We start from the raw sequence: 14,211 nt of genomic DNA, 5'->3' as shown, positions 1-14,211 counted from the left end.
GTGTAACATTCGTGTGTTCGTTGTGTCATGTTGCAGTTTGTTTGAAATAACAAACCTGTTCACCCGAAGGAAAACTCGACGAAGTGCTATTAGAAGACATCCTGTCATAGTTTTTTGGTACATAACAGCTACCGTAGATGCAACACGCATTTGAAAAAGCGAGGCGCTGGAGAGCACAATTCGTTTGAATGCAAAATACAATTTCACCGCTAGATGGGAGAAGTTCCTACACAATGTCCCTTTAAGGTCAAGAGATCTTAATAATCTTTACAAAATTATTTTAAAATTCCCACTTTGTTGAGTATCCTTGTAAGCACAGACTTAAGTGAGTTAAAAAGTGTTAAATGACCATAAAGAGTAAAGAGAAAATAAGATTAGGGCGGCACAATATATAGTTTTAACATCAATATTGCGATGTACGCGATAATCACATTGCAGGATGTGCGATCGTAGTTGATCCATACGGGCCAGCAGCCCCCCTGTTTTGCTGTTTTGTGTGTGCGCACACAGCACGTGCACAATGAATTCCGTTCTCTTTATCTTCTTTTTGAGCTTGAACAGACATGTGCATGCAAAATTAAATCATAAGTCCCATCTCGACGAGTACCTCATAAACACAGTCTGTTATATTGACAAGTTGAGTGGGGGACGGAGGGGGGTGACTCTGGGACGCCAGAGTCACTGTCGAGCCCTCTTGAGGTGTCGTGGGCTAGTCGACGAAACACTGAGGACGGAAGGTGCCCACTTGAAGACCCTAGAGATGTTCCCTACTCCGCTCAATCCAGAGGGTTGTTATGGGGGGACCGCACTGTGGTTGCAGCCGTTGTGTGTGCTGACGAGCAAATACACTATTAACACCAGACAGAAGGAGATTCACGTCACCAGATGGAAAGAAGCGTAAATGGATGGAGAAGCATAGGTTACTGTAAAGCTACGTCTTAGTTGGTGCTTATCTTGGCGAAAGCAGAGTACAAATCAGCATGAAGTTTTAACATCTACTCTCGTGTAATGGAAATCATGAAGATCTGGATACGTCCAGTGACTGCGGTGAATAGTGCTGCTGGCAACAAGGGAAAGACCTTGTGACAGCCTGGAGAGACAGCTGACAGGAGGAAAGAGACCCCAATGGGGCTGGTAAGGGTAAGCTACCCTTGTCGGCAGTATCCAGCTCTGTGTTTACAGGATGCTGGAGACACCAGCCCAAGGCTTCTGAAAAATTAAAGAGGAAAATACCCCAAGAGTCTGCGAGAGCAGGGGCGGAAGATTACTCAATGGTGGACAACATGGTTAACGACTTAGGAATTGAAACGGATATGAGTATGGAGAGTACTTCACAAAAGACTAGTTCAGGTTCAGCAGTTAGCAAAGCCGTTGAACTCCAAGCTTGTGTCTGTGGCTGGAGCAAGGCGACAACGGTCAGGGGTTTGAAGATTCATCAAGGGAAAATGAAATGCTTGAGGGAGAAGGGACAAGGGCCTCACATTGATCAGTACTTCTTACGGAGTCAGTCAAGTCAGTCGAATGAAATCCAGCGACAGGAAGCAAACCACAGTTCGCAGGATATCAGCACCCCTGTCATAGAGGAGATGAGGGTTTGCACAGTTAGTGATGAACACATTGATTCTTGTGAACCCGGTCAGACTAACCAGCATAAGAGAGAAAAGAACCTCAACGGGCATAGGCCTGGAGTTAGATGGCCAAGAGCTAGTGAGAAAACTGCATGGGAAACGGTAAACACAGATCTATGCTTTGCATTGGAAAGATTAACTGGTACAGTTGAAAAGAAGCTGGATAAATTTGGGGACATCATTTACGCATATGGAAGTGAGAGGTTTGGTGTGGAAAAAAGGAAGGAAAAAGTACAAACTACTCCTGGATTGTCTAGACGGCAGCAGAAAATTGAAGGGTTAGTTAGAGAAAGGAGACAGCTGAGGAAGCAATGGAAAAGAGCGGAACAAAGTCAGAAGGAGGGACTCAATCTCTTACAAAGGGCCATAAAAGATAAGCTTGCAACATTACGCAGAGCTGAGCGCCTACGGAAACGCTACAAAAAGAAGGAACGTGCGAGGGCTAATTTCTATAAAGATCCATTCAAATTCATAAAGGAGTTATTCACCAGTGAGAAGAATGGCACTCTAAAAGCATCTAGGGTTGAGCTAGAGAGATATTTGGAGGAAACGCATACAGATGCAAAAAGGCATGAGCCTATGTCAATTCCGTCAGACATCCCACCTGTCAATCCACCAGAATACCAAATGGAGGTCTGACACCTAAGTGGAAAGAGATAGAGCAGGTTGTGAGAAAGGCAAGGGCTTCATCATCTCCAGGGCCTAATGGAGTTCCGTACAGAGTGTACAAGAGTGCTTCAGGAGTTCTAAGGATTCTGTGGAAATTGATAAAAGTGGCTTGGGAAAAGCAGGTTGTACCTAGATCATGGCGCCGAGCAGGGGGAGTCTTTATACCCAAAGAAAAAGATGCTACAAGCATCAGTCAGTTTCGCCCTATTTCACTATTAAACGTCGAAGGCAAAATTTTCTTCAGCATTATTGCTCAGAGATTGTCAACCTACCTATTAAAGAATGGCTTCATTGACACTTCAGTTCAAAAAGCGGGCATTTCAGGATTCTCAGGATGCTTAGAACATATCAGTGTTATCTGGCAACGAATACAATCAGCTAAAAAGGAGAGGAAGGAGCTCCACGTGACATTCCTGGATTTGGCTAATGCATATGGTTCAGTGCCACATGAGCTTCTTTGGGCATCATTTGATTTTTTCAGGGTACCGATGTCGATAACAAATTTAGTGAAAGCCTATTTTGGAGATTTGCAATTTAGTTTCTCAACTCCAGAATTCAGCACAACATGGCAATGCTTAGAGGTTGGAATAATGGCAGGATGCACCATTTCTCCACTGGCTTTTACCATGGCAATGGAAGTAATCATTAGGGCATCAAAATGGGTAGTAGGAGGAGAGCGCTTGGCTTCTGGGATGCGACTACCACCAATCAGAGCATACATGGATGACATGACAACCATGACTACAACGGTAGCCTGCACTAATCGGTTATTGGGGAAGTTAACAGATAATATTGAATGGGCACGAATGCAATTTAAGCCCTCTAAATCAAGGAGCATCTCAATAGTTAAAGGCAAGGTAGTAGATAAAATATTCTTCATTAATGGTGAGGCAATACCAACAGTTTCTCAGAAGCCAGTGAAGAGTCTAGGGAGATGGTACGATGGGGATCTAAAGGACACAGTTCGAGTGGGAGAAGTTAGACGACAAGCAGTGGAAGGGTTGAAGAGCATAAACAGCTGTGCTCTACCAGGCAAACTAAAACTCTGGTGCTTTCAGTTTGGTCAACTGCCAAGGTTGCTGTGGCCACTGACTGTGTACGAGGTTTCTTTGACAACAGTGGATAAGCTGGAAGCGTTAATAAGTTCATACATCAGGAAATGGTTGAGAGTTCCACGCTGCCTCAGCAGAGTGGGACTTTATAGTAAAGGAGTATTGCAGCTGCCAGTCTCTGCTTTAACCGAGGAGTTTAAGTGTGCCAAGGTCAGACTGGAAATCACTTTAGCAGAGTCACGCGACAAATGTGTAAGGGAGGCAGCCCCTGTGGTAAAAACTGGTAGAAAGTGGTCAGCAAAGAAATCTGTAGTAGAGGCAAAGGCTGACCTTCAAATTGGGGATATCGTGGGACAGGTACAGCATGGAAGAGGGGGTTTTGGGCTCAGTTTAGCTCCTCCTAAATGGCACAAGGCAGGCCCAGCTCAAAGGAGGAAGCTGGTAGTCAACGAGGTGCGAAAGCAGGAGGAGAGGATGAGATGTATAAAGCCCATTTCCCAGGCCAAGCAGGGAGAGTGGATGAGATGGGAGTGTGGAACAACAAAAAATGGGCTGGCAAGACCTTTGGTCAATGGAAGAGAGTAGGATCAGTTTCCTTATTAGGTCAACATATGATGTTCTCCCATCACCGCAGAGCCTAAACCTCTGGGTAGGAGAGGATCCCTCTTGTCCTTTGTGTTCATCACCTGCCACATTAAGGCACATTTTGACAGGATGTAAGGTGGCTCTTAGCCAAGGTCGGTTTACTTGGCGCCATGACCAAGTATTGCGATGTTTGGCTTTAGCATTGGAAGGCAAGCGTAGTATGACCAATAAGTTGCCGCCTGTTCTAGCAAAACATTACACGCAGAAGACAATATTCCTCCGCCCAGGCGAGCAACCACCAAGAAAAGGTGCTAACACCAATTCTCGCCCAGGACAACTGGAAGCTGCTAGGGACTGGAAGATGCTGGCTGATCTTGATCAACGGCTTATTTTTCCACCTGAGATTGCCACCACTAACCTACGACCAGATATTGTTTTGTGGTCTGGATCAGCACGCATTGTTCAACTGATAGAGTTAACAGTGCCATGGGAGGATGCGGTAGATGAGAGCATATGAGAGGAAGAAATTGCGGTATGCTCATCTGGCCACTGAAGCAGAACAGCGAGGATGGAGAGTCCAGGTTTATCCAGTGGAAGTGGGTTGTCGAGGTTTTGTGGCACACTACAACCCGGTTCCTCAGAGACGTCGGATTCAGTGGTCAAGAGTTGCGTTGCACAGTAAAGAACTTATCTGAAGCAGCAGAAAGGAGCAGCAACTGACTGTGGTTGAGACGGAAAGATTCTAGCTGGCTGAGTACAGGCCGCCATGCTACGGTTTCGTAGAATTCTTGAAAACTTGAAGGGTGTTGGTTTATTTGTATAGGTTGTATAGTATTTACAGTCATTACGTTCCTGTGTATATTGCGTGAATGACGGGATGTTGGGCAGATATTGTGTTTTGCGGTAGGTGGTATGCCATACGGAACCGTTGCCACTGAAACTGCATATTAACGCACCAGTGGGGCTCGACAGCCTTAGTCAAACGGGTTGGCGCGTATGGTTGGGTTGCGGAGAGATTGTGAGATTGTGGTTAGGTCTCAGCAGCAAGAGGGAAGTAGAGGTCAGTAAGCTGGGCTGAGTTGAGTGGGGGACGGAGGGGGGTGACTCTGGGACGCCAGAGTCACTGTCGAGCCCTCTTGAGGTGTCGTGGGCTAGTCGACGAAACACTGAGGACGGAAGGTGCCCACTTGAAGACCCTAGAGATGTTCCCTACTCCGCTCAATCCAGAGGGTTGTTATGGGGGGACCGCACTGTGGTTGCAGCCGTTGTGTGTGCTGACGAGCAAATACACTATTAACACCAGACAGAAGGAGATTCACGTCACCAGATGGAAAGAAGCGTAAATGGATGGAGAAGCATAGGTTACTGTAAAGCTACGTCTTAGTTGGTGCTTATCTTGGCGAAAGCAGAGTACAAATCAGCATGAAGTTTTAACATCTACTCTCGTGTAATGGAAATTATGTTGTAAACACCGAGAAAGAAAACGGATGAGTATTATTATATTGGATTCATGCATTCGTCTTAAAAGTGACAGCAGCCTAATATACCCGCAGCTGTTTGTGTCACTAATGTTAATCAAACAACAAAAGAGAAAATGACTTTTGTAGCATTAACAAAGATAAATTGTAATAATTAATTAATTATATGAATTAAAACATTCCTAGGGGAACCATTAGTTTTTGGGGAACCACCCTGGTGGCTAGTTCCTAGAAACTACCCAGTGCGAAAGCCCCTAATATTTATTGCAGAAAAAAATATATTGTATTGTCAGTTATTTCTAATATTGTGCAGCCCTAAATGCGTGTCAGATCCGTGTCTTGTGTGTCAGATCTTAAAGTCACAGCAGCCTAAAAAACCTGCTGCTGTCTGTCATTAATATTTTAGCAGTGCAGGTAAAAATCTGACTTGCAGCCCTGAGAAAAAAAGGCACAGCTAAATGGGTAATTTATTACAATGTTATACTTTTTAAAGGTTAAAATTGATAGCTGTCAATTATACTGGAATGGTGAATCTGAATGGCTATAATTAATGGCTAAAAATCCATTTAATAGAGAAATAAGTATCAGCACTGGATTTGTGATACTATTCATAGTGCTTATAAAAAAGATGCCATTAAGGCGAGACACGGTAGGCAAAAACATCGTTTTTTTTTCACTGGTCAATTTTGAGATTTTAGGATATTTGTCTTCAATAACATGTCTTCTTTCAGACTTGTGGTGAAAAAAAGTCAGAAATACACATTTAGGTCTTTATTTTACTACACTTTGCCTGTTTGCGTCTGTAGATTTCTCATAAACTCATCAAAAGTTGTCGTTATAAATCATCCTTCTGCTCCGCGATCGCGATCTGCACTGTCATCAATAAAAGGGGGGATTTTACTCTAAATGCGCGATCTCATTGGCTGATGCTAATTCTTTAAAGCCCGTTTTCTCAAAATGACTTTTCTCTCTCACTCCAAGTCCGAAATCTCCACGTCAGTAGCACCTATATACACCAAACTTTCCAGTCTTGTACCTAGTTATATTATGAAGACATTTACAGAGGGATTTGTAAATATATTATTCTTAGCCTGATTTACATAACATTTTATTCCAAAAAACATGTCGAAAATCATTTTTTTAAGGCTATTGGCAGTATATTCTGATTTACAGGATAACAAAAGTAGATATCCATAAATCCCTCTGTAATTTTTTTCCCATCTAATATGTGAACACAATGAAAAAATAATTTTGAACCTGGCTTTATCCAATACTCAGATTTCGTTTTTTAAAATATATGCAGATTTGCGCATATTTAATTAGATAATGTCTAATTTGCATATTTAAACATTAAATTACAGAAAACTTGTAATACATTTTTTTCTCATCTTAATGTAGGTAATCAACTGGCAAAGTTTCATGGTGATATCTGCTAGTTAAAAAAAATACCCTATTCACATGTAGTGTCTCGCCTTAAACAAATATTTAAACTATACCATCTTTATGCTGTTTCTACATTATCTAGGTTAAATGGGAAAGCATTACAATATAAAATACATTAAAGCTTTAATGCAGGGGTGATAGTAGAAAAAAATCCTGAGCCTGAACTTTTTTCCCTGGGACAGATGCGTAATGGCGAGTTTATCCTCCGCTAATTTCTGGCACAAAGTGATGAGCGATTGTTCTTCTAGTCTTCTTATATTGTTGTCATATATTTTTTCATTATTTTTTGAGAATGCAAGACACACACAAACACATGCCTGGCATTCTGGCATTTTGACAGGAAAAATACCACAACCAAGAACAAAACAGTTCGTCAATTTTCATTTTACAATTATCATCTCTCTCTGTGCGCGCGGTCTGTGTTTGTGAGAGAGAGAGAGAGAGAGAGAGAGAGAGAGAGAGAGAGAGAGAGAGAGAGAGAGAGAGAGCGCAGCACTGATACAACGGTTTCTTATCCACAAGTAACGGGCTAGTTTTCATACAAAATTATTATGTAACATAATTAGGTACTTTAGTTATTATAACACAATAACGTGACACAAGCAGGCTACGGTTCTCAACACTGAGAAAGAATAAATAAATGCCTGTTTGCAGATTCGCGCTTATCAGTAAATTAATCCACAAATCACAGCACTTTCACGATCAGTAAGCCATAGCGATTTTAATTTTATTTAGATTTATTGTTCATCAATACTTAAGCTTTTTATAATTTGCATGGATGTAAGATGTGTTCATCTTATCTGAGTGACATGAATGACGGAGTATTTTAAGACAACTCATGCGATTGCGATCAGTCCGTGTGATAATAGAATCCAGAGTAAGTTAACTCAATACAATATTTAAACTTTCCACATCCACCTCAGCCCGTTTACCTCCAGGAGTCAGAAGTACTGTGACTACTGTAGCCTACTGTCCTCGCTCATGAACTCAGTCAGAGGCGGCCGCGGGAGTGGAAGAGGATCGAGCGGAATTCTTTATTGCTGTTGATTTTCAGTCTCTGTTTAATGATTGGCCTTACGCATCTGTCAATCATACCCGCTTGCTATTTGGGGAATGAACCCAGCGCTATGATTGGTCGAACTCTGCTTCTTTTGCTGTTGCTTTTTTTTTTTTTTGCAGACACGTCTGTACGCCGGAAATCCGGCGTGGCGCCGGAGCGCTATCAGGCCTGTTTAATGTTAGGTGCAATCAATCGTTTGCATCAATTTTGTAAGCAATCGATTAATTACAGAAAAAGGTGATAAGTAAAAAAAAAAAAAAAAAAAAACTTCAGCTCGGGACATCCCTAATTTATTTGGATCTAATTTTTATTAGTTAAGAATACAGAAATGCCAGAAAAAATGCATTGGAGAAATGCATTGCATGAAGAGGTCACTATTTTCAGATTTGCATTTGATTTGAAAGCAATAAGGAACAAGGGGCTTTGGGTTCCTGCAGGCAATAGGTGGTGTTGGGCATCACATGAAGTTCAACATGATCTGTTAACACATGCAAACACTAGCTCTAGAAGAGACTGAAACTCACCATGATCTTTAGATTCAAGCTGTCCACCAGTGTGCGATTAGCCCGAATGTTACTATTGGAGACAACAGGAGTTGAAGGTGGAGTCTCGGGGGCTAATTTCATTGCTTTATTGTGAACAACGTTTAGTTCAATCTAAGATAGAAACACAAATGAGTATCCTACAACAAGAAACAGTAAAGTAGCATTTACAACAAACTGGATGAAATAAGTTTGATGTTCCCACCTGTTTGCTCCACAGAGGTTTGGTTTTGTCCAAAGCCAAAACAAATTGGACGACATACTTTCCTGCAAGTTCTGGAATCTGCTTATCCCTGAAAAAGATGGAAATAAAAACACATGGGTCAATGACAAAAATAAAAGATGTACAGTGCTGGTCAGAATTATTTGCCCCATTGGTCATATATGATCAAAGATGGCTGTAAAAAAATAAATCTGCAATGTTTATCCTTTTAATATTTTATTTAAAAAAACAAAAGAGAGAGCAAAAACCTAACCTTTTTTTGAAGTAAAATAACTGAAAGTGGTAGGAAAATCACATAATGAAATAAATGTTTTTCTCCAAAACACGTTGGGAACAATTATTTGCCCCTTTTTATTAAATATTTTTTCTAAGATAGCTGGATGGTTAGATAGCCTGGTGAGTTTGGAGAACAACTGACAAGAGATCAGAGACCATTCCTCCATACAGAATCTCTCCAGATCCTTCAGATTCCCAGATCTATGTTTGCGCTTCTTTTCAGTTCAGCCCACTCGTTTTCTATAGGGTTCAGGTCAGGGACTGGGACGGCCATTGCAGATGCTTGGTTTTGTCCTCAGTGACCCATTTTTGCTTTGATTTTGATGTTTGTTTTTGGATCACTGTCCTGTTGGAAGATCCAAAAATGGCCCATTATAAATTATGCCCACAGCATTAAAGATACAGCACAGTATTTCGTTTTACACATGAGGTACTTTTTTATCCCTGTATGAACCAAACACATATTAAGTGTTTGCTGCTAAAAACCTCTTTTTGTTTCATCTGTCCATAGAACATTTGAAAAGAAACTGAACCTACTGGAACTTCAAACGGGACGGGTTCTATGGTCAGATGAAACCGAAATTAGCTTTTTTAGCAGCAAACACTTAATATGGGATATGGGATAAAAAAGTACCCCATGTGTAAAATGAAATACTCGGCTGTATCTTTAATGCTGTGGGCCTAATTTTCTCTCAGAGGTCCTGGACATCTTGTTCAGATTCATGACATCATGGATTCAATCAAATACCAACAGATAAAAAAATCAAAACCTGACAACCTCTGCTCGAAATCTTATAATGGGCCGTGTTTGGATCTTTCAACAGGACTGTGATCCAAAAACAAACATCAAAATCAAAACAAAAATGGGTCACTGAGCACAAGCATCTGCAATGGCCATCCCAATCTCGGACCTGAACCCTATTGAAAACGAGTGGGCCGAACTGAAGAGAAGAAGCGCAAACATAGATCTGGGAATCTGAAGGATCTGGAGAGATTCTGTATGGAGGAATGGTCTCTGATCTCTTGTCAGTTGTTCTCCAAACTCATCAGGCATTATAGGAGAAGACTCAGAGCTGTTATCTTGGAAAAAGTATTTAATAAAAGGGGGCAAATAATTGTTCCCAACGTTCCCGATTAAATATCAAAAGGATATATAAATTTATTTTTTACAGCCATCTTTGATCATATTTACCAAGAGGGCAAATAATTCTGACCAGCACTGTACATTACAATTTTGTATACACTTTGTATATAATCTATCTATCTATCTATCTATCTATCTATCTATCTATCTATCTATCTATCTATCTATCTATCTATCTATCTATCTCTCCCACCGTCACTCTATCAATCATCTATACCTCTCCAATCATCCATTCATCCATAATGTCTCTCTATCTAAAGGTTTTTCAAATATTATTACTAATGATTAAAAACAAACCTGTTTCAATGTGTTTAAGAAATAAAAGACATAGAATACTTTGAATTTCTTATTTCAGACTTTTAATGAGATGTAATATGTACATATCAGTTGTATACATTACCTGAAGCAGAAACACTCATCTTTTTCAGTGTCCTTGCGTTTACTACACTTCAGAGCAGAGGCCTAAGTTAAAACATAAAACAATCCGATTTACTCAAACTTTCAAAATCTCATTTCTTATTATGCATTCTCCTTCTAGGCATGCTATTACAATTTAGTCTGTTTGAATTTGTTGATAAAACAACACAATTTGAAAGTTGAGACTTCATAATAAAAGTAACAAAGCGTATTGTGATTATTGAATGGCAGGCGTGCTACCAATGTTTAGTAAACTTAGCTAAAAGATAGATCTTGAGATTTAAGACTCCATATCAGTATTGATTAAAATTAAGAAATCAATATTGTCAACCCAGTCCACACAGCTGACACGTTTAACTGTTGTAGTTTATTTGGAAGCCAAACTTTCAGTGCATCCTTACTATATTGCCTGATCAAAAATGCCAGTGGCTTTATCCTGTCACGCATGTAAACAGTTCTTCAATGTTGATAATAGTATATATTCAGTCAGATATACAAACTATAGTAAATGATGTAGCATCTTTATAACCTATAATAAAAACGGTTCAGACATTGATGACTAAGATATGCAATCTGAACAAAGATATGGTCAAAAGATTGTTGAGCTTCACAAAATAAAAATTGTATTTCTATATTTCTGCTGGAGGTCCTGGACATCTTGTTCAGATTCATGGCATCATGGATTCTATCAAATACCAACAGACATCTTATAATGGGCCGTGGTTGAATCTTCCATCAGGACAATAATCCAAAACAAACACCAAATTCAAAAATTGGGTCGGGGCACTGAGCACAAAATTAAGGTTCCGCCATGGGCATCCATGGTCCAACATGGACTTTGAATTTGAAGGATCTGGAGAGATTATGTATGGAGGAATGGTCTCTGACCTCTTGTCAGGTGTTCTCCAAACTCACCACGCATTATAGGGGAAGACTCAGAGCCGTTATCTTGGCAAAAGGAGGTTGCAAAAAATATTGAATAAAAGGGTGCCATTATTGTGGCCAATGTGTATTAGAGAAATATTTAATAATTAATTTTTTTACTTCACTGAAAGGTTACATTTTTGTGATTCCTTTTAGATAAAAAGTCAAAAGGATAAAATTAAAATAAAAATGTACACAAAAAAAATCAGACCTCCGTGGTTCACTGTCAAAATCAACCGACTATAGGAAATGATTGGGTAAGTCTCTTAACTCAGAGCATTTTTTTAAAAATATGTGCGGAATAATCTCTATATATAAGAGAACACATAGTAATGAAATAGTGAGTCTATAAAACAGTGGAAAAGATTTAAACACTATTACAGATGTTGTACTGCATTTCATTATAGCAAAAATGACACTTCAAAATGATTAAGATACCTATGAAAAAACAATTAAATAATGTCTAAACATTATATCTGGTTGGTAGACTATTTTATTGTGATAATGAACAGGCTGCGATGTCAAGTTATGCTAGAATATGTTGTGTGTGCACGTGAGGCACCGGAGCGATCAGAGGAATTTTTGTCCTTCTGAGGAACCTGTTACTCCGTAATTTATGGTCATACGGATAGAAGCAAGAAATTATCCGAAACAAGCATGATGCCGTTTTCTGCCATCTCGGTTTCCTTTCCATGAACTTTGGACCCCATCACAATGAACCGAAGCTGAGCTAAATTTTTCCTTTCGTCCTTGTTAATCTGTATTTAAGTAAAAATAGCATATCTTTTGAGTATAGGCCTATATATTAGTTTTATACATTTTGTTTTATTCTATTTTCACCGTTCACAGAAGTGTTTTAAATGTGTCATGTGACGTTGTGTGAATCCATGTTTTACTATCCAGCAATTTTCGCTGGTTTCTAAACACACAACAAGCTGCATATTAACTGCTATTAATTTTCACTGAAATGTAGGCCAAATTTTTTGACAGTTGGTGACATATACAGTATATCCTCTGAAAAACTAACGCCACTGCATTGCGACTTATGATACCAATGAGCGCAGGCATTTCACTCACGTTGGATAGGCTATGCGGCAATATCACATTTGCACAGTCTGTACTACTTGAATTCGTGATTGGTTGACTGGCAAATTAAAATATTTAAATGAATGATAAAATAACGTTATTAACCGGTTAATGGCCATTTCAAATAAGCGTTTCTGTTCAGAACGATTCAATTTGATTTTGTTTCGGTTTCTGGTTATATCTTCCTGTCAAATTTTCATTTGTTTCTCATTGTTTTTGTTTTCTTTCATTGAACAGGTTCAGAGCCCTGACTGCTGCTACATTTTAAACTTGAAGTTTCAAGTACAACGTTTACATTTGGCATTTTATATAGTACTATTTTATGTTGGGCCTGTAAACATTTGTTATTGAAAAGTCTTTTATATTAAATTCATATTCATATATATTTCTACATTCTTAAACATTTGCCCAGAAGTTCTAAATAAAGGGAGAATTTTTTTTTTGAGTATAGACTTATAGTATATAATTTAAAATGTAGAAAATAAATAGTCTTTTCCATGTGATAAATATATATACTGTAAACTATTAATTGATTGAATTTACAGAAAAGGTACTATATCGTGATATATATCATTTTTGGGATATGAGAGGACTTATATCGTGATATGCGATTTTGGTAATATCACAGAGCCCCACCCAAAAGTGCATAATTTTATGGTTATTACTCCAATAACATGTTATTAAGCAACAAAAAAAGTTACAAACTTAATGTCCTGTTTAAAAAACCGCAAGCAGCCAAGGTGTGACCAATTTTTAAAAAGCTTTGGATGGTTATGAACAATATTGTGATTTTTTTTTGTTTTAAATACACCCTTATAGTTTCAGTAAAGTGTCCAAATAAAGACAAAACAGAGTCACTCACTGTAGCAGGTGGAGAGGACCTTGATGCTATGCCTTTCCAGAGTAGCATTGATAGGTTTGCTGGGCAGATGTTTCTCACTGGCTCACCCTCTTCAGACATCACAACCACTGTAAATGCTTCAGAGAGTGGAAAAATGTGATTCACATACAGTAGTACTCTTTACTAATTTTACAATATAGTCTTTACTGTGTATCCACACACCTGGAAAGACGTCTCCTGCACATAAGGTGGCAGCGCTGTCATATTCAATGCAGAGTTTAACAGGTTTGTTGGGATCAGGAATCACGTTTAGTCTAATTACTGGCCCGGGTATATCTTTCCTGCCAAAACATCCACTGAAGTCCAAATGATGATCCCCTCTATAAAAAAAAAGAGGGTGAGAGAAAGAGACAGTAAAAGAGAGAAGGACAACAGTGTATTTTCTTTTAGCATTTGCAGTATTTAAAATAGCATGTAAAAATAAATAAATCAAATGGAATAGTTTATTGAGCCTTTAGACAAACTGTTAAAAAAACAAAAAGTTTGCAGGTGTTTTGTTGTTGTTGAGTTTTGATACACCAGGCTTTTATGGCTCAGAGTACAATATAGGATAATGTCTCTTAACCGGTGGGTCGCAACCCAAAAATCGAATCACTGATATAGGAGAAAAGGGATCTTATACTCATAAGAAATGAACTTCAATTTCATTCTGAGGCCCAAACTGAACAAAAACTATGCAATTTGGTGCAGATGCTGATATTTATCCGTCCAAAAAGTAAGATGAAATCCTTATAGTTTGTAATAAAAATCAGTGAGATCAGTATAGCAATGAGATTAGTATAG

General features: G+C 39.2%; 1 protein-coding gene across 1 annotated transcript in view; it reads right to left on the bottom strand.

The window, feature by feature from the left end:
• The window catches only part of smchd1 (structural maintenance of chromosomes flexible hinge domain containing 1), a 78,729-nt gene that overhangs the window by 22,710 nt on the left and 41,808 nt on the right, over window positions 1–14,211 (bottom strand). The window contains exons 33-37 of the mRNA XM_077201894.1: window positions 13,591–13,748; window positions 13,390–13,505; window positions 10,501–10,562; window positions 8,663–8,750; window positions 8,440–8,571 (exon numbers count right to left, since the gene is read on the bottom strand). Coding sequence (XP_077058009.1) covers window positions 8,440–8,571; window positions 8,663–8,750; window positions 10,501–10,562; window positions 13,390–13,505; window positions 13,591–13,748 — 556 coding nt within the window. The remainder of the gene's footprint in view (window positions 1–8,439; window positions 8,572–8,662; window positions 8,751–10,500; window positions 10,563–13,389; window positions 13,506–13,590; window positions 13,749–14,211) is intronic.

Source organism: Siphateles boraxobius, unplaced genomic scaffold (assembly GCF_051911475.1).
Source record: "Siphateles boraxobius isolate OS27281-9 unplaced genomic scaffold, OSU_SipBor_1 48, whole genome shotgun sequence".
Lineage (NCBI taxonomy): Eukaryota > Metazoa > Chordata > Actinopteri > Cypriniformes > Leuciscidae > Siphateles > Siphateles boraxobius.
Note: the sequence above shows the minus strand (reverse complement) of the source record. Positions and strands in the feature narration are given on the sequence as shown.